Source organism: Bemisia tabaci, chromosome 6, assembly GCF_918797505.1.
Source record: "Bemisia tabaci chromosome 6, PGI_BMITA_v3".
In the NCBI taxonomy this organism is placed as follows: domain Eukaryota; kingdom Metazoa; phylum Arthropoda; class Insecta; order Hemiptera; family Aleyrodidae; genus Bemisia; species Bemisia tabaci.
The window spans coordinates 51,496,750-51,518,345 of NC_092798.1; the positions used below are offsets into that span (position 1 = coordinate 51,496,750).

General features: G+C 37.4%; 1 protein-coding gene across 1 annotated transcript; it reads right to left on the reverse strand.

Moving 5' to 3' along the window:
• Positions 1-290: 290 nt before the first annotated feature.
• Positions 291-16,447, reverse strand: LOC140224886 (maltase A3-like). The gene is made up of 10 exons (XM_072301902.1): positions 16,021-16,447; positions 14,960-15,139; positions 13,705-13,862; positions 10,610-10,738; positions 8,655-8,890; positions 5,673-5,868; positions 4,117-4,357; positions 2,778-2,973; positions 1,800-1,940; positions 291-1,080 (listed from the first exon to the last, which is right to left on the reverse strand). Exons 1-10 carry the CDS (start codon positions 16,160-16,162, stop codon positions 909-911), a joined length of 1,791 nt encoding a protein of 596 aa, XP_072158003.1. The 5' UTR covers positions 16,163-16,447; the 3' UTR covers positions 291-908.
• Positions 16,448-21,596: the final 5,149 nt, after the last annotated feature.

Sequence of the window (21,596 nt, forward strand, 5' to 3'; positions counted from 1 at the left end):
TAATAACTGCTGCCAAAATGGCTTAATTTCTTTACCGAGTATTCGGACAAATACCGATTTGAAATCATTATTTTTATATTCTCCGAATTTCATAAAGCATATCAGAAATTATAATAGTGCTGTTGCTTTTGCCTCTTTTTGTGCAAATCGAATTGATATTCCGGGTGATGGACCTTATTGCTTTAAAGTTCAAGGATCCATATATAGGTTAGGTAACCACCTTCCAGATTCACATAATCCTGTGGAACGAAGCTACCAATGAAATTAAATATGAATTAAACTAAATAAACTTACAATTTTTGAAAATTTTTTTATATTTATTACATCAAAGAAAATATTACGACCGATTCAAAGACAAAACAGAAAATTAAATGAAAATAAATAAAAAAAAAGACATGTGAAAGTGAAAGGTGTAGAGGAAAAATAAGGGGCTGCAAAGCAGCCCCATAAGCCCCTAGTATTGGTTTAATCTACTGACATTAAGATGTGAATAAATACATGAAGACGGAAACATTTGAAAAATGTTTATATTGTTGGAAATGTTTATTTTTATGCTTAAATCACATTTAAGTAAAAACAGGGTGACTACGGGACTTGCAAATTTTAGTGTCAGAGTTTCCTGCTGTGGTCAAAAGAAAAACGGCGTGTGGCAGTCAAAAGTTATCAAATTCTCTCGTAAAAACATTGGTAATTGAGATGGATTATGAATATTTTTTTTTTTTACAATTTTCAGAGATGCAAGATAAAACTGCGCATAAAGTAATTCAAGGCAAATTATACATGAATCATCCAAAAATCCATATTTTACCAGTAGAATTTTCATAACGCCTTAATGTTTGTATGCTGTTATTTTTAGTGTTTGCAGTGCTGTCGTATAGCAGTCCGTTACGTAGAGTGTTAATGATGAATCAGTAGATTCCTGATTGCCAGAGGGTACTCAATCCAATTCCGAGGAGAAGATGCCATAAAGCTAAACTCCATACCATTCCATTGCTTCTGTAAGTTGTCATCACCAGCCCAGCTTTTGGCCGCAGTTCCGCGCAAGATTGCATCGTCGAGCTCACAACTCTAATTTTTTCCCTGAAACGAGTAATACAACTGAAAGGTATCATGGGTGAACAAGGAATGTTGAATCGTTGAAAATTATTCGTTTTTTCGTGAAATTTTGATGTAGTAACGAGTCTCCTAGAGGTCTAATTCTTGCCTTGTCTTGTGATCCATCACTCAAGGAGTGCCGAAAGATTAACATGCGTTGCAAGCGCAGATCAATCCACAAAATCTAATATAGTCAGTTGATGGAGGCTGTCAAATCAGCACATCAAATTGATGCTGAGAAAAAAAGGATTGAAAACATTCGGTTTTTCTTCACTTTCAACCCTATTTGCTTTCAGCCCTCCTTGCTCTCAACCCTCCTTGCTTTCATCCCTTCTTGCTTTCAGCCCTCTTGCTTTCAGCCCTCTTTGCTCTGAAGAAAAAAATGAGGAACTGCGCTGGAATCTACTGCAGTTGGTGCCTGGGCAATTGGGCATACAGAGACGGGTTGGTGGTCTCAGTAAATTTGATTTTTCTCGTAAAATTCTAAATGGATTTTCAACATCCTAGCGCAGTTTCACCAATTCGATTCATCTCCTGTACTTCGAAAGATATAAAATAAGAAAACTTACTTTTGAATGACACGTGTAATAATTTAATGTAATGGTGACAATTTCCACATGTTCCGACCAAATCATGTTAAAATTTGAGATCAGGACAAGGTCGCATACTATAATGAATTTTAAAAATTATTTAACAAGACTCACCCCGCCTCAAAGCCAGAATTTAAACTTCCTGTGTGAACGAACATCATTTCAGGTAGACCAAAGTTGGAATCCTCAGAACAAATCTTTTCTGATTCTGACCCAAGGTTAATTACAACAGCGATGGTATGATTGTTGGCACTCCTGCAGAATTAAGAATGATTTCTTCTTAATTATATAAAATAAATTTCTCTCGTTTTTTGTTCAAAAATATATACTTAATTTAAGAATTATAAAATGTAATGGAGTAAGCCGTATATTATGGATGAGATACATTTTGGGTTGGATTTGTAATCTCGGAACGATCTCGTGATCTTTTTGACGTGATGAGGGATTTGCTCGTACTTGAAATTTTCATAATTTCATAAAACATCGGTTGTATCGGTTAACATCTTACAGGCTTTTTTGAAAGTAGAATATGGATTTTTAAGACAACCTTTAATGCGAATACAGAAATTATCTTCGTGAACCGTTTGTAGAAGTTTCAACCGTCCGCATAGAACTGTAAAGGAGTCCATATAAATGCCAAGGAGCTCTTTTAAAGAAACTTGATAAGAGAACATATCAATGAAGTCTAAAAGACGAATTTTGAGAGGCCCTGAAACTGAAATTTTGGGTTTCATAGGGCCCTTAAATTTTAGGATTTGGGGCCCGGCTCATGATGACCAGCACCTTTACCCAGACTTTTGAACTGCTCGACGATGTGATTTTTGCTTAAACCAAATCAATCATAAATCAATTAATTAAATTCATCAATTAATTAATTAATCGTCATAAATTAAAAGACGAGAGGAGGATGAAGTTAAACATGAATTCTGCATCCTTAGTCATTGATCCTCTATGACAGTGATTGCTAATTTTTTCGTAAATGAAGACACATTCATCTTATAAATTCTGAATGTTATGAACGGTGCTTAGGTTTTACTGCTAATTAGGTACATAGTAGCTGCTAAAATGAACGAGTGTACCAAGAATACCAACCTCGTGAACAGATACGTCCATGTATTTACTACATGCGTCTTCAGGTCTCCATATTTTGCAATGGGCGTTTTCCTCAATGCCGCAAGACGTTTGAAGACGTTCAAATGACTTTTCGGCTCCTGCTTTTGTTTTTTCACATTTTCTAGCCAGTACTTTGAACTTAGAGGCAACCACGGCTTTTTAGCTGTTGTGAAACCTTTAACAAAATGGTATACATATGTAGCTGCTCTGCAAAATTAAATTGCTCGATAGAATCGTGGCGTGGACTGAACGACGCTTAATACAAGATGTTGGAGGCTTTACCAAGGATTCTGATCATTTTTGAAGCGGGAATTTAAAAAAAAAAAAAAAACGCAAAATTCTTACGCAGATTGTGAAATTAGGAGTGCATTTCAGGGTTTGCCAATGCGCTCATCGTGATTTTTGAAACATTATCTATAAGGAGCAACTCTTATTTTTGCTCTAGCAAAAGTTTGCAACAGGCCCATTGGAAGCCAGAACTGTTGTATCACGCGTTTCGCCCCATCCAAATTTTCTACCCCTGCGTTGAAGTCTCTGAATCAGCGGAAAAGAAATAATCCTTCATTGCGTGGATGGGCAATTTTACCTACTTTGAAGTCGAAATAGTTGTATCACGCATTTCACCCCATTAAACTTTTCTGCCCTTGCGTTAAAGTCTTTGAGTCAGCGAAAAGGAGATTTTCATTCATTGCGTGGATAAGCAATTTTACCTACTTGGAAGTCGAAATAGTTGCATCACACGTTTCACCCTACCCAGACTGAGGACAGTGACTGAGGGATCTATTTCTGCTCGTTGATTAATGAAGTTGAGAGCACAGTTATAGACAAACAAGACATTGTTTTTCAGTTGTTCGAATTTTGAAAATTCCCCAAGAAAAGCCTCTTGACACTCTCCTTCCTCCCCCGATCTGACTCCAAACCTTTCCGCTCAATTTAAACTCCAGAGAATTTGGACCGAGTTTAACAGAAAGGAACCAAGCCACATCAGCTATTGCCAAGTTTAACTGGGTAATTAAATTTTTTACGAGAGAACATTTGTTCGGGTTTCCTTGAAAATGTTAAGGAATTTGCTTCGTACCATGGAGAATTTTCACTGAAATTTGCACAAAAATCCGCACAACCCTTCTCGTATAAAAAATTAAATTGCCCAATTAAATTTGGGAATAGCTGATGTGGCTTGGTTCCTTTCTGTTTAACGCGGTCCATTTAAAAGCAGCAAAACCCTTTAGCATGGGTGTTCGTGGAGCTCTTAACTCAATACTTTTCCAAATTTCCTAAAATTTTTTAACGAAAAAGAGGGGGAATGGTATCTTTTTACCTCCATTTTTAGTATCGTCCCAAGGCATGGGTCCTCTAAGTATATCTCTGTTGAGAGGCAGTACTGAGAATGCGGCATTTTTTGTGCTTTGATCCCTCCTGACCATGCTCTCCTCGAGTCCTATCTCGCTGCCGTAATAAACACACGCAGAACCCGGAAGAAGCAGATTTAACATGTTAAAGGCATCTACTGCGTCAGTTCCGAAACGTGAGCTGACCCGCCAAAGATCGTGGGATTCCGTCTGTAAATCGAAAAAAAAGGAGATTTGATCCCAAGCAGTGATCCCAATCATGTCCGTCAAAAGTTCCTGGATTCGGAATTTTATTTGTTCCAATTTCTCCCACTCCATGTCTATCAAAGTTCCGGGATTCGGAATTTTTTTGCTCCAATTTCTCCACTCCATGACTATGAAAGTTCCGGGATTCTTTTGAGATTTTTTTGAAAGTTCCGAGAAAGTTCCGGATAATGCAAAAGTTCCGGAATTCGGTACTTGTACCGGGAAATGGGAGCACTAATTTCAAGTAAAGCTTCAGTTACACGATCAAATTGAGCCATCAAACTGAAGCTCTGATTGGTGGAAAAAGACCTGAGGTGAGGATGCGACCAATGAGAGGCCCAATTTGTTGGCTCAATTTGATTGTGTAGCAGAACCTTTTGAGTGGCGATCTCTCCTACTCGGCGGCACTGTCTTCTCCCTTTTTAAAGGATGTGAAACAATCGAATTTAGGTGAGAGAAGCTGCGTAACCTACAATCGATTTATAAAATGTATTTACATGTAAGATAAACAGTGTTGCCAAGTGCCGACTTAGAGGGATCGTCACTGTCAGCTGGAACACACGAAGGGCTGCGAAAGTTATTCCGAGTGTCAAAACTGGCAAGGTAATGACTTCATTGAATCATTGAAACTTCTAATTATGCAATAGAATCAGCAACTTTTTATCCTCCTCTGTGTCTTGAGTGAAATGTGCGTTATACATATCCAAATCATACATTTGTTACCACCGATAAAAATTACCCACACGGGAAAAATGAAATTCCTGGTTTAATAATTTTGTGGTGAAAAGAAGTGTCCGACATGCGACAAGTTTCAATGTAGATTTTACGATGAAAAAATGATAATTTAACCACCCCACTTTCCGCTATTGTAAAATGTACATTTGAGACCTGTCACTATGTCAGACATATTTTTTTAACAATTTAGATGTTAAATCAGCAATCCATTTTTCTCCGTGCAATTTTTGGTACGTAGCATCGTCAAGATGCCGCTCTGTGGACTGCCTCCAAATTCAAGTTGTTCGAGCCAACGGCGCTGAAGAACAAATCAAAATTAGTTCCTTGCTTTAAGGGACTCATCTGCAATATAGGAAGGGTCATAGACATTCCCTTAAAGTTGAGTTCAAGGTCTTTCCGGTTTCCTAACAAGGACCTTAACCCTTGTCCTTAACAAGGACACGGGTTTTTAAACATGGACCAGAGAACATTGGTCGGCGAAAGTCTCCCTAAGATTTAGAAACAAAGTTTATTTGTCATTATTTTTTTACGCGTGAGATCTTACCATCCAGTTGGGTAAACGATTGATTGGTAGTTGATCAACAAAATCATGAATTGTTTTATCCAACGTGGTCACATTCATTGTGTAGTCGAGGCGGAGGAGGCCAAAGTTAAAAGGATAGTGAGCCCCCGGATGAGATTCATTTCCAAATAATGGGATTATACCCTCTATCGATCCAGTATCCTCAACGGCTAGAAGTCTGAAAGTTGTGTGGTTTAAAAAACAAATAAATGGATTGTACTCATTATCTCACAATAAAATTTGTAAGGACTCTTATCGAAAACTAGCTGCTTTAGCTCGCTTCACTCGCCTCCGCCCCGCCCCCATCACTCGCTTTGCGAGCCAAGAGGTCACTTTGTGAATTGCATCCAAATAAGTGTTGAACATTCTTTTGGAAAGTCAGGAGTGACGAGGAGGGGGGAGGGCTTCCTACTTATTGGCATCGGTCACAGCCTCTCTCAAGGAAAAATGCATCAGCCAAAGATCAGGGATAGGATTTACATTGTTCTACAGATGTAACAGATTCTATCGGAGGGTCGGAAGGGGGGATGGGGTGCTTCCCACCAAAATGCGTCCGTCCAAGATTCACTCGACAAAAAAGCCCAAAGGAAATCCCATCCGACGGAACGGAGAGGGTTGCACAGAGTGACATAAACATACAAAGATCACTCTCATGGGAAAGGTTAGGCATAAAAGTGTGAAAAGCTCAATGAAAACTTTGGTTTCAGGACATTTTGTCAACGATTTTTTGTCCGCGCACCTTTTTTGTCCAGTAGTGTACGCCCACACGTAAAATAAGTAACGGTGACTTGGTTCAAGCGTTATACTTTAGTCGGTATGTACAATTACCTATATTGACTATATGGAAATGTGAAATTGAGAGAGAAGGAGGTATTGTTATGGTTGCTCATTCTCTGAATGAAATGTTATTACTTTCTCCTTTCGAATTATTTTTTTAAATTGTCATTGGTGAATATTTGGTTTTCTTTCTATCCTTAAAATATTCGATGTACAATATACCATATATGTGTATAGGTACTTTTTTTTCTTTCTTTCTTTACGAAATTATTACTTCATTTTGAAAACATTTATATTTTAAAAACGTGACAAATATCTGTAAAACCTTTTTCAAGCTACCATTATCTCAATAAGCCGCAGTTGTGCCGGCAGAAACTGCAAAAATGAATAAAAGGGAAGAAAAGACAAGAAGCACGCAATCTTTAGTTTTAACCCATTTGTACATCGATCTTTTAGAGTCAAATTCGTCAAATTTTGAGCGTTTCTTTGCACGTACACCTGCAGCACAGTATAAGCACAAAGTGTAAAAGAAAAAATTAAAGTGCTTTGGAAATCATTAAAGTTGACACGGAACCACCAATATTTAAAAAACACACATTATATTATTATTCTCCTTTGATAAATTTGTACATATTTTTTCCCATCAATTTAAATGAGAATAATCAATGCAGAGTGTGCTAACATTTCAAAATCATGAGTTAAAAAACGCTGACTATGCGAGTATAAATATTATAGCCAAACAGAGCGGAGCGGCGTACTGCCAGCGCGAGAGACTCACTGGCGCCTACAAACCTAAGTGGATACTTCACGCATTGCACAATGCTTGAGGTATCCACTTAGGTTTGTAGGCGCCAATGCGCGTTTCGTGCTGGCCGCCCGCCCGCCGTGCGGCGGCGCCTGAGGCAACTATTTCACAACAGAGGTGTTGCACAGTATTAAACGAAATTGAACGTATTAAGAATGACAGGCATCATTTAAAAGTACAGATCTTTCCCCGCGAAATAAATCAAGATACTAATCGTACACTGGAAAAATCTAAGAGCCTTTAGCTGAGGCAAATATAGAGGTTTATCTAGTTCAGGTATAATAAGGTGGGAAAATCTTGAAAGATAATTAGGTCCTGTTACACCAAAGATGTGTAGAGAGTTTTAGCGAATTTTGTCTCATGGAATTGACGCTCCCCCATTTTTACCAAAACTCTCAACTATATATTATTCTCGGTTGGACCAAACAGACAAAACAAAATAACAAGCAAACCCTCATTCTTCCAAAACATTATACATTTTCATCCAAAAACGTCGTGAGCAATTGTCGTTTGTATTTACATGTGGGCCAATTAACTTTGGGTCTCAACTAGCACGTGGGTCAAAACTCCCGTGCCGAAAAAACGCGTGGACGTAAAATACTGGAAAAAGCAGGTGCGCGGAAAAAAAATCGTTGACGAAATGTCCTATAACCAAAACTTTCGAGGACGGATATTGAAAGTTCCGGATTTTTTGTATCATCTGGACATCAACAGCTTTTGTTTACAACAGAAATCAAGGAAATCGGCTTGGTGGCTCCTCAGAAGTAAGGATCACAAGGTTTTCGATCCTTACAGTTTTATTTATATAGATTAGATGCTACCCACAATTTCATAATTTAGCAATGAACATGCTTGTTTCAACAGTGATTTTAATGAGAGAAGCTCCAATAAAATTTTCAAGGAATAATAATTTATTTTCACCAAGTTACCTTTGCGTCACTCAAGCAATTAAAATTTACAAGTTAATAGGCATTCCGAACTAGCGACGATGTGAGACTTCGCGGTCAGCTAAGGGACCCAGCGGGCTGATTGTCGAAATTGGTAGACATAGCTATAGACAAAGAAGACAAAGGGATCCTGTTGGTGGAAACGTGCGGTTGCAATGGACAAAGGCGGTAGGTAATAGACTAACTAACCGTAACCCACGAGAGACCCTTTAGTTAGACCGCATCATTTTCTCCCTTAGTAGAAGAACTATATACACATTTCAACCAATGGTTGCTCCATACTCCTTTTGTCTTCTTTTTAAATAGCTTTTTCTATCAGTTTTAACAATGAACCTGCTAACCCACCCCTGAACTCATCTATAATATTAAAGGCAATTTTTTTTCTTAGATTCAACCATGAAATAAAAACCACGATTTAAGAATTTGAGTCCATACCTGGTTTTACCATCTCTTTTTTTATACGAGTCCAAGAACTGTCGCCATGCCTGCACAATTTGAAGACTTTCTGGCTGACGCATGGTGTAGATATGCGATTTTTTATACCAGTTAGGTGAATTATTAGTAGCATTGATCTCCGGCTCATCTCGCAAATGATCCGCTTCGAATAAGTACGGAATCGCATCAACACGGAAACCATCCGCCCCCAGGTCCAACCAAAATCTAAACAGGCTCTGTGACAAATATAACATGTTACTTCTCATGGGAACTTTTAGAATACGAAATCTGTAAGGAGAGTTGATAATATATCCATAAAAATATGCCAACCCTAAGGGAGAAGATCACCTAGACGACCGCCTAAGAGATGGGCACAAAGCTGGCTCTACTCTCCTGATGATGATTGAAAATTGTATGCTTTTTCTGTTGATTTGACGAGTCCTTTTTTTAGTGATTTTTAGATTTTTAATATTTATATAGTTTGTTGTGTTCGATACTTGATGGCCTGACAAACAGGGTTATGCAGAAGAAGAAGGAGACGATTAAGAGGAGGATCAAAATGTATGAATGTTGCTGGTAAAACCGAAAATTTGATCATTCCTATTTTAAGAAAAATGTGCGACTCGTTTAAAAAATAGCTTGTTTTCTAGTTATGAGCCATATCGACGGTGAAACTACCAAACCACGTATCTCGGTTTGCGACGTCGCAGACTTTCTGTCATACTTTATTTTTTAAATGAAAAGCTACTTAACGTCCAGTCTTGAAAATTTCCGTGATTTTTCCTCTTCGTGCGGAGAAAATTCTGTGAAAATTTCAAGGAATGATATTGATTTGGTCTACTTCAAAAAAATAAAATGTGAGCGGAGATTTTTAAACACCGCAAACGAGATACGTGGTTTGGTAGTTTCACCGTCGATATGTATGTCAAAGGCAAATAGTCAAATATTCTTACTTTGATTGAAATTTTGATTTTTTACCCCAATTTTAGAAAAAATAATTCGTCGCTCCTATAAGAAATAATTATCTGTAAAAATATGCAGTATACTATAGTATTTTAAACGATTTTAAGATCCTAAATGCACCTTTATCATGAACTTTTCAGGGCGTCATAAAACATATAACTTGTTAAAATTTTAACATATAAATGTACTAAATGCGTGTAAAAAGGAAGGAACGAGGGGATTTGAAGAGTTATCCCACCCGAAATATTGAACACCCGCAAGCTCCTTGCCATAAATTTACAGAATTCCGTAAACCGTCAAAATTTGACTACCAGCCTAGGCATTTGATAAAATGCCTGATTTGACTCATTGCCTTCGACATGTATAAGAATCCAATTGGAATCACGCGAAACGTTTAATCTTTCTCTACTGGCCTAATGCCTTACATTCCGTCAGAAATCTAAATTCAAATCTTCACTGAAAAAAAAAAAAGATTGGTAGAATTTACCATTCCTTCACGCTATATTTCACACAGCATTAATTCGGAGTCAATTCTGCCAGAAGAAAGGTAAATTTTAAAACTATATACTGGTACAGATAATAATCATTCCTCTGGCAGAATCGACTTTGAATTCACGCTGTGTGAAATACAGTGTGAAGGAATGGTAAATTCTACCGATCTCTTTTTCAGTGTAGTCTCTATTTTTGTCCTTAGACATCAGTGGATAAGCGCATTCATGCTCTAGACTTTTCGAATTTTTCATAGATTTCAGGCCGAATGGAATCTGTTTCTTCAGATCCACTTTCTACAGTTTCGTGAAAATCTGAGGCAACTATAATGACTCGTCAAATCCGGAACCTTTTAACCTGGAGTCAAACGCGCTGAACACGAGACCAATCTGGCAGTGAGGTGAAGTTGAGCTCATTGACTTCATAGAAACGCCCGATTTTCTTTTAAAATAGTTGATAAATGCATCTCTTTGTAAGTAACAAAGTAGATATACTTCACGTACCTCCATTTCCTCTTGAACTTTTGGATTCCGTAAGTTCAAATCAGGTTGCTCTTCGCTAAAATGGTGAAAGTAGTACTGCTGCCGTTTTTCGTTCCAAGCCCATGCACTGCGATCGGTAAAGCGACTTATCTGAATTACGCAAATATAATAGCCGCTATACTTTTGACAATATATGTGTGAACGTTAACGGAAAAAGAGGCCTCAGTTCAAAAGAAATCAAAATTAAGAGCACAGTATGAAATGTTCTATGGATGTGTTGGATAGAAAAGTTCCGAAATTTCAGAGCAAAACGGAGGTTTTACGATTTAAGGTTTAGAATTAGACAAAAAAGAACAAAATATTAAAAAAAAACTTTTGAGAAAAAGCTATTTAAGACTCTAATCTGCTCTTTCCAGGGTTCAAAATTGATGAATTATGGTGCAAATTTAATTTCTCAGTTGGCAAACTACACGAGCAAAACCGCTCACACACAACCTATTTATCAATTCAATTGAAAACAATCATATCGACAAGGAAACTCCCACATCCAAACCACATATCTCGGTTTGCGAAGTTGTAGACTTCCTGTCACACTTCATTTTCTAAATGGAAAACAATTCAAAGGCAAATCTGAATAACTGCCGTGATTTTTCCTCTATGCGCGACGAAAATTCTGTGAAAAATTCAAGGTATGTTGTTGATTTAGGTACATTTTAAAAAATGAAGTAGGAGCAAAGATTACAAAACACCAAAGATACGTGGTTTGGAAGTTTCACCGTAGATATGTTTTTTGGGTATACGGACTTTATGTCCACTTTTTTTTACGTCCATAGACTTTTCGTCCACAATTTTTACGTCCACAGTTCTAAAGCCCACACTATTGTTAAGTCCATTACTTAAACGTTCACTAAGTTAAGTCCACAAATGTAAAGTCCACTAAAATCAAATTCAAGCGTCATATGTTAGTCAGTGTGTAAAATTATATTGACAATATCGAAATGAGAAAATTAAGAGAGAATGAGGTGTTGTTATCGTAACTCATATTTTAAATGAAATGTTGATTTTTTCTTTTGATTCATCTTTTCAAATTTTATTTGGTAAATACTTGGTTTCATTTCTATCCTTGAAATTTCCGATATAAAATATGCCTTAAATGTAAATTCTTTTTTTTAATGAAATTAATTCCTTCATTTTAAAAACATTTACATTTTTAAAACGTGGTCAATATTTGTAAAACTTTTTCCAAGCAATGGTATCGATATGAATCTCAATGAGCCGTAGTTGTGATGGAAGAAACTATACAAAAATTAATAAAAGAGGAAAAAAACAAAGAAGCTCGCAATTTTTGTTTTTAACTTACTTGTACATCGACCCCCTTGCGTCAAATACGTCCAATTTTGAGCGTTTGGTTGCGCTTACACCACGCTGCAGCACAGTAAAAGCCCAAATCATAAAATAATAAATTTGAATGCTTTGGAAATTATTAAATTTGACACGGAACCACTAGTATATTTACAAAAAACACATTATATTTTCCAGTAGTATATATTTCTTTTCCATCGGTTTAAAAGGGAATAATCAATGCAGGGAGTGCAAACATTTCAAAATCATGAGTTGAAAAACGCTGACTCTGCGAGTTTAAATATTAGAGCCTAACACATAGCGGAGCGGCGTGTTAGCAGCGCAGAACGCGCACTGGCGCCTACAAACCTAACGGGATACTTAATGCATTGCGCAACGCGTGAAGTATCCCGTTAGGTTTGTAGGCGCCGTTAGGTTTGTTATGCGCGTGTCACGCTGGTTGCCTGTCGCGCCGCAACGCTTTAAGCAACTATTTCGCGTCAGAGGCGTTGCACAGTATCCTACAAGATTTAAAGCGCACGAAATAACTAGTTAAAGAGGACTTTCAATTTTGACTGCATCTGTTACTGAAAAATGTTTAATTTGGCATTGGAGCGTTTCCTAGGCTCCCGCTTTGGTTTTCATCTTATCATATCCGTACAGTGTACACATGAACATTTGTTTTTATCTGCTCTTAGAGTCTGTTCTCTTTCATGACTTGATTCATGAATGAAATGTTTTTAAGAATGAAGGTAGTAGTAGTATGCATTTATTTTTGAGGTGGTTCCTGTCATTTAGATGAGAAGAAAAAAATGTGGACATAACATGTCCACAATTTGGAGAATTTTGAACATATTCATGGTTGGACATTAAATGATGTGGACTTAATAAAGACTGGACTTAACGTTTAGTGGACATAAATAACGGTGGACATCTATTTAATGGACGAAAGGTAGGTGGACATAAAGTCCTGGAAGCGTTTTTTGATTACTGTAAGACCATCTCCTTTGCCAGCTGTCAAAAACGTTTCAAAGTTAGATTTGTTGCATCTTGTGAAGTTATAAAACTTAATACACTTTACTTTACTTTTCTCAGATTTGTATATACATTTTTCTTACCTAAGACATGATAAATATATAAATAAAAGCGAGAGACAATAAAAGATTACTAATTATTATGTCTGGAATTGTATTCGACGTTAACTTCTGCTTTCCTGCATAGTAGCATGCAGTTGCTATGGCGCATACTCGCGCGCGCGCATGAAATGAAGCCAGTGACCTTCCAGTTGGGTTTAGTTCATTTAGGCAACTAAACTAACTCCGTGGCAAAGCGGGAAGTATCTCGCGAAACCGCAGGCGCTCCAAATCGAATGAAGTTCTTTACCACCGGAACATTTGATCATGTCAATGTTTATTTTTGAATAACTGAAGGTAGGTATCTTTGCCAAACGGAACTATATGCACTAAGTCATGAGCCCTGAGACTCATTAGAATATATTCATAACAGGGCTCACGTCATCATGCACATAGTTCCGTTTGGCAGAAATACGTCCGACTAGGGTACACGCAGCCAGCAAATCGCTGGCGAATGCTGATTGCCTGTGCTGTGACGTATCGAAGAAGCTTAGCGGTTGAGGAAATCCGTGGTGTCATCCCAATACGAGCGCACCATGCATAAACTGATGATTCATGAGTCTATGCTAACCCCAAATATTTGTGTCAGTCTTAACAAGATAGAATCATGAATAAATTGATGAATCTCGAATCTACACTGACCCAATTATTTGGTTCAACTCTGTGGGTGCCATTGACGGGTCTGCCATCGTGCCAAATAAAGTAATCCGTGTAAGGGTCTTCCCGCTCCACGGAGCGTCTGAACCACTCACTCTCGATGCTCCTGTGATTTGGCACAAAATCCATCAATACCTTCAAGTCTGCAACCATTATGGAAACAAAAGATAAATAGTGTGGGGTATAAAGACAACGAGGTGCACGACAATGAAATTAAATAACCATTCTATACAGAGGTCTTCTGATTGCACTCTTGACCACTGTTATTTGTCAAAAATTAAATCAAAGAAAAATTTCAATAGAAAAAAAGATTATAATATACAAAGGACGGAAAATTCCAACAAGCAGTGTTGTGTGTATAACCGCTCTTAGCATCAGAGTGATTCAAATAAGAATTGAAAAAAATAAAAAAAAAATTAATGTTTTGTGCCATTGCATTGGTCTATAATAAGATTTACAAACAAAGCAACGGGGTAAGGTAGCTGTCTGCTGTGATTTTAGATATCCCTCGCCGTACTCTGATATGTAATGTTGATTGTTAGCTCGGCAAACCTCCTCCATGAAACGCATTCATTCGCACGAAAATATGTCGTAATAATGTGTTGAAAATTCACAAAAATAAAATTTTCGGGGTCTTTGAAAAATGTTGGCATTTACTATAATTGCTATTCGCGCACGATAGTGGCCAGTTGCGCTGGTCTCAGAATCGTCTCTGATGCTTGATTTTTGCAGATCAGCTAAAAATAATAAAATCAGTCCAAACAGCAACTTTCTACGTTCAATATTAACCGAGATATCGCTCTTTGAAAAGTCGGGTTTTTGACGTCATCCACCGCGGTAGAGACACCCTTGGTTTCTTCCACCTTCCTTTCATCCGAGTTTCACGTTGAGTAACCGGTGCAAATGTGCGTTAAACGGACTGATGGTGAAAGTAAGGTGGAAAAAACCAAAGGTGTCTCTATACCGCGGTTGATGACGTCAAAAATCCGACTTTTCAAAGACGATATCTCGGTGACCGTAATAAGTTGCTGTTTGGACAGATATTATCATTTTTATCTGATCTACAAGAATAGAGCATCAAAACACGATCCTGTGACCGGCGCAACTGACCCATTATTGAGTTTTAAGCCTCGTAGAATGACTTGGAGAAATCCATGGTCAAATTAAAACTTCTTTTGTTTACTTATGATAAGAATTTTAGACTGAATTTTTCAACTTAAAAAACGCTGCTAATACTCACCCCTCTCGTGTACTCCTTGAATCAGTCTTTTCATCTCGTCCATCGTCCCAAAAATCGGGTCAATTTCTCGCATGGAGATGGGATCGTAGCCCATGTCAATCATCGGAGATCTATAAACCGGCTGGATCCACACTACGTCAACCCCTAAATCTTTAATGTAGTCTAGTTTCTCGTATATTCCTGTTAATTTAAAGATTAAGCATCTTATTTTATTTCAGAGTTTCAATTATTACCTATATGACTAATTAGTCGAGTTTAAAAGAAAAGAGCAAAGTTTTTTTTCAGAAAACAATGGTTCTGCCCATCAACAAAATGCAATGTTTATCGACACGTATTATTATATTTGTTTCTATTTTAATCGTTGAAGACTATTTGATCGAATTGAAATCAATTCGCAACGCGCTAATCCTCATCTTGTAACATTTTGACCGGGAGTCATTCAATACTTACACAATTCATTCATTATTCTCTCTTTATTTTTTTCTCCTCATTTCCTGATTTTACTGATGTGATCACATTTCAATGGTTAAATACGGAGGGGTAAAACTCGTCGTTTTTACAATGCTCATTGTGAATTTCACCAACTACCGACCTACATGTCTAGTACAGTGTTACAAGATTGGTAACATAATTAGAAACTCCACTGTAACTAGGGCCAAATCAATTGTTACCACAAAAGTAACACTGTGTCGGAAAAAAAGTCAGGACGTGGAATTCTCGACGGAGCCTCCTCCTCGGAAGGTCAACAAATGTGAATCTTTAATTTCAACATTTCAAAATCTCTAGTTATGTTTTTCTTTTTTTCCTTTTTTTAAGGAAGCCAATCAATATATCTCTTTGAAATCGTCTGTAAATATTTTGGAATGATGAAAAAAATTCACGCAAAACGTCTAGAAAAATATTGGATTTTTTTTAAAAACAGAATAGCTGCAATTTTCTACGTCACAATCGGAGTTCCGCATTTTTCGACTTCAGCCATCAATCTGAAAAAGAAAATATGTTTTTATATCATTGAAACAAATAAGTTTGTCAATTAAATATTGATATGGAGAGAAAATTACCGTTCAAGTCACCAATGCCGTCTCCATTTGAGTCCTTGAATGACCAAGGGTATATTTGGTAAATTACAGAAGTTTCCCACCAATCCAATTCTGCTGAGTTTGTACCAACAAGAATCAACCACGAACACAGAATTTTGAGCATTTTTGGCGTCGAAAAATGCAGCAATCTTTTTTAATTACGCTATTAAATTTTCCTGTATTTGAGAAGAAATTTTAAGACTTATTTCTCATGTTCCATGTATTTAAATTTTAGTAACACTCGCTATAAGAGAGGAATAAATAATGCAAGCCACTTTTTTGCTCTAAAGTTATTACACTGGATGGGGTCAAGTTTTAGATATTTTTTCCTGGGAGAAAAAAAATCAAAGCAAACCATTGTCGATAAGCGGATTAAAGGATTTCAAAGTGCTCAAGTCTAATTGTAAGTAAGTGGAAGTCTTGGTCTTTCTCGATAAGCTTTTGATCGAAGTTTACGTAACGAGCATGTATAGACGACGTGATAAGAGACTGAACGTGACATGAACACTTACAATATTCTAAGGTTGTGGAGTAGAATCAAATAAGTTTTGCTCTTGGAGCCATCGTTTTTTAAAAAAGTAACTTTAGTTACTTTAAAACTTCAGCATGTTTTCTGAAGTCCTCATACTCTTGGAAAGTCGATTTTAATAGTGGTCAATCTTCGTTTTCAACAGAAATTTTTTTTTGGCCTCTTTTATCACTGGAAGTTAAATTTTTTGTCCGTACCGTAGACCAACTAAACAGGCTTGTTTTCCTATCAATACGTGCGATAATAATACCGTTTTAAGTTTTTTTGCACTCATAGAGCTATATTCTTGTAGAAGAATAAAATAAAATATCCTTCAAAGTTTTTACTTTCAAAATTTAGCCCCCAAATTGCTCTAAAGTCCGATTTCTAGAATTTTGCGCCATCATTTTTCTCCTAAAAAAGCCAGGAAATGTAATTAAACGCTTAATTTTAATTAATTTCTTTAGAACTAACTTAGAAGATGTGGTAGACAACTTTTTTATAGAATTTCTACAGGTTTGCTCTTTTTAAAGCTACAAATTGTACAATTTTTCACTGGTCTACGGTACAGGACAATAACGTTATGGTACGGACAAACGGGCTACGGTAAGGACGAAGAGGCATTCGTAAATATTACTGTATGCAAGGGCCGAATTATAAAGAACTGAAATTCATTGGGGAATAAACTGCTAAGTTATAGCATAGCTTATAAGTGCCACTTTTATAAATAATTACAGGCAATAAAGGTAAAAAGAGTAAGTAAATCAGTTTTTCAAAAATAATGAACTGCTTTTATTTTAAAGTAAACGCATTAAATAATTAGGGACAAATCTTAGAAGCTGAGTTCTTAAAACAAGCTTGACAACGTTAGAACGTTTTAGGTGCACTTTTACAAAATAAGAAAGAAAACAAAAAGGTAAATTTATCGAAAATGTGGTCACAAATCACCTTAAATAAATATTTAAAGGACAATAAGAAAAAAATAAGTTAGATATTAACGAATAAATATTAAACGAATAAATTGCTATGAACTTCAGACGAAAAAGAGGACTCAAAGTTCTAAAAGAAAAAATGAAAAAAATAAAAAGATGGCGATCCTTATGCAATCATCGAAAAAAAACCTCCTTCTTCTAAGTCGCGTCGTACTAAAAAAAAAAATACGTCTCTCTTTTTTTTAAATTCCAAATTTTGGTGATAGATAAAATAAAGTAAAGTGGGATGATCTATCAAACAGCGCACCGATTTTTGGATGACTTTCGCATTTTGTCCGTACTTACCGTAGACCCGGCCGCATCGCGCGTCAGCTACGGGCTACGGTACCGGACGGCCACGGGCTACGGTACGGACGGCTACGGTGCGGACAAATCGTGTGATTATTGGCAACGGTGATCGGGCATATTCACGCATGTGGTTGAAATTCTGGATTTGAGGTTAAGATATCAGAGCGTATCAAAAAATACCAAAATTCGAGAGTTTGAAGTGATTTATGCACTAAAAAGGTATACGATAAGGACATCCTAGATGGTCGTTAAACCTAGAAACTCATAAAAAACGGTCAAAATTTACTGTTTCATTGCGGTTTTTTTTTCCTCTGCTCGACATCAGCGTGTGATAGTCACGATAACGCAAAAAAAGTAAACAAAGTTCATAAGTGCTGCATTCCGCAGACAAGGCTGCTTGACGCAAAGACGGTCAATATTTTCACTTATTTGGATGAATATAACTGAAAATAATAAGTTAGGTACAAGTTGAGTGTGAATTTACAGCAGAGGTGGAAGTATTTAGATGCAAGATGATGGTTATGAAGCGTTAAAGTTGCGCACTTGAGTCGCAGACAGGCTACGGTACAGGACATTTCAGCTGTTTAGGGCCAAAATTCTGATATCAAATGGCAAAAACTGCCTAAAACGATGTTGGGACCTGATTAAGCGTAAAATTTTGAACAAATTTAAAAAAAAAAGGTCAGATTTTTCCATTTTGAAGGGCTAAAAAGTCGGGAGACATGGTAGAGCAAAACTTATTTGATCCTTCTCTGTGAGGAGATGCGAAAGTTTCCATAGTTAGGATCGGTCATGATCGGAAATGACCGGTCAAGTTCGCTGGATGACGATTGCAGCGTCGAATCAGAGCGGGCAGGGAGTGCGCACGCGCAGAGGAGAGAAAAGCGCGAGAGAGCTTCAGAGCAGAGCGCGAGGAGTCCCGAGTTTCAGTATCGTTTCGGCTGTCACTTGGTGCGTGGACGTAACAACGTGCCATGATGCTCAAACCCAAGTCAAATCGCCTCGACCGATATTCTATGATTTTCAATCGTTAGATGCTTTTGTGCTAATTGCTGTTAGCTGTGAGATCAAAGTGCTGATCTTCTGTAAAGAAAGTCATTACAATTTCTACGCGAGTCAGAACGAGTATTCTCTCTCTTTGCCCCCCCCCCCCTTTTATTCCTTTTTCCTACTCCCGGATCTCGCAAGGAGGCTTGATCCGAGGGATTTTTATCCCTCGCTATCGCCACCTTCTCCGAGGTCCCCCTTTTGCTCTCGCGTCGGAGGTTTGATCCGAGAGACATACTCGTATCCCTCGCCATCGCCTCCTTCCTCGAGGGCCTTCCCTTTTCTTTATTTCAGGATATCTCGGGCGATGCCGGATCATTACAAGGTGTTAATGACCTATGAATTGTGAATGCACCTGTAAATGCATTCAGTAACTATAAATATCCATTCTCTCCGTATACTGAAATACCGAAGCGACTAGTTTTAGCCATATTCATACGTTTCTAGGAAGAGCACTATTAATTCGGCATCTTTCCGAAAACTAGACATATCTCAACAACCCTGGTGGCAAAGACCGAAGTAAGCGATACAAAATTGGGGAAGGCATCGCAACATGGCGGATCCAGTAAATTGCCAACATTTTCTTTTCTCCATTTAAACCTAAAGAAATGTATCGATTCTTGGAAAGGCCAGGTGCTCCGACAAGACTCGATTATTTAGCTTAGGTTTAAATGGAGGAAATACGGTGTTGATAAATTGCTGAATCCGCCTCTGCATCGCAAACAAAAATCTCAACAGTTGAAAGTTGAGGACCAAAAAAGAGGAATTTGAGATTACTGATGTTACAGTTTGCCCGAGCTGTTGCCAAAATCAGAGATAATTCACTCCAAACATCAATACTATCACTAATGGTGCAAATTCTGTTGAAACTGTGACTCCATGTTCCAAGCGTATTAGAAAGTGTTTGGAATCGGAAACTGAAAATCGATATCTTTTATTTTAAAACAGTTTTTTCGCTGTGCTGATCGAATTGAGTTAACCTCTTAAGGCACATTTTACTTATTGACTTTATCAAATGCGATTGCTCATGAGTTGACTTCAGAAATCTGCAATGTGTCACTTCATTCTGCGTGAAATCTTTACTTGGGAACGTCTATTTTAGCATTTTCCCTTAAAAAAAGATTAAAAAATGTGAAAATTTCGAGGAGGATACTTCAGAAAAACTGTTAAAATGTCCGAGGTCAGAAATCGTTTTTTGATCTTTTTACATGAAAATATAACCTTATACTTTCACAATTTTACTCTCACTATATTTTGATGTATTCTGAACATTTTACATGTAAATTCATGTCGCATATTTTGCAGTTAATTTTTTGTTTAGCATGCCCTGGTAAAAACTGGCAATAGAATCTGTGTTCCAAAATACCATAGACCTACAGCCGACTGTAAGATTTCCAATAGCTTCTATAGCCGGCTACACAATTTCTTATAGCCTCTTATAGCCGATGGCGATTAAGCAACAGCCAGGCGATAAAGTGTATGCTAAACGTTACTAATTACGGATGCTAGGACTTAGTGAGTCTTTGGACTAGTGCTATCTTTTTGGGCCGTAGTGTCTTGATTTATTTTGCAAGGAAAGCTCCGTACTTTTGATGGATGCCTGCCATTCCTAATATATTAGAGCTTCAGCGATTTCAGTTTCGTATGATACTGTGCAATACCTCTAGTGTGAAATAGTTGCTTCAAGCGCCGTGGCACGCTGCGGCGCGGCAGGCGGGCAGCCAGCGCGAAACGCGCATTGGCGCCTGCAAACCTGACAGGGATACTTCACGCGTTGCGCAATGCGTGAAGTATCCCTGTTAGGTTTGTAGGCGCCAGTGCGTCGCCGCTCCGCTTTGTGTAAAGCTCTAATATTTAATCTGGTGGAGTCAGCGTTATTCAACTCATGATTTTGAAATGTTTGCACATCCATTATTATTCTCATTTTAATTGATGAAAAAAAATATGTATTAAAGGAAAATATAATGTGTGTTTTGTAAATATTAAGGTGGTCTCGTATCAAACTTAATGATTTCCAAAGCACACGAATTTCTACACAATTTCTGATAGCCTTTTATAATCGATGACGAAAAAGCAACTGCCAGACGATAAAGTGTAAAGCCCGGCGATAGGAACTATAGCCTGGCTGCATAAATTGTTATCGCTTTGTATAGCCCGGCGGTATGATTTTCTCCGCATTCTACAGCCAGCTATATGATTTCCTGTAGCCTTCTTTAGCCGGCTATAAGAATTCCTATGGTATTTTGAAACGCAGCTCTTATCACCAATTTTTACCAGGGTGAATATGAATGATTTTTAAGATTTTAAAAGAAAACTGATGCCAAGTTATGTGTATCTCTTTTCATTTGACCCATATCTCTCATTTATTGCACTTAAAAAGAACAAAAGGGTCTCCTGACTCGTAAATTTCTATTTTTTTTTTTTTTTAAGTCAAAATTTTAAGGTCAACGCTACTAGGATGCTTAATTTCGTAGCCTGCGGGCTGATTAATGAAATTAGTAGACATAGCGATAGACATCGAAGACAAAAAGGATACGGAGGGATCCTATTGGTGGAAGTAGGTGGTTGCAATGTACAAATAGGTAATAGACTAACTAACGGCAACCCACCAAAGACATCACTTTCTCTCTTAGTCAAAAAGAACTAACCATTTCAGCCAATAGGATCGCTCCATACTCATTTTATCTTCTTGTCTATAGCTCTGTCTATCTATTTATAGGTTG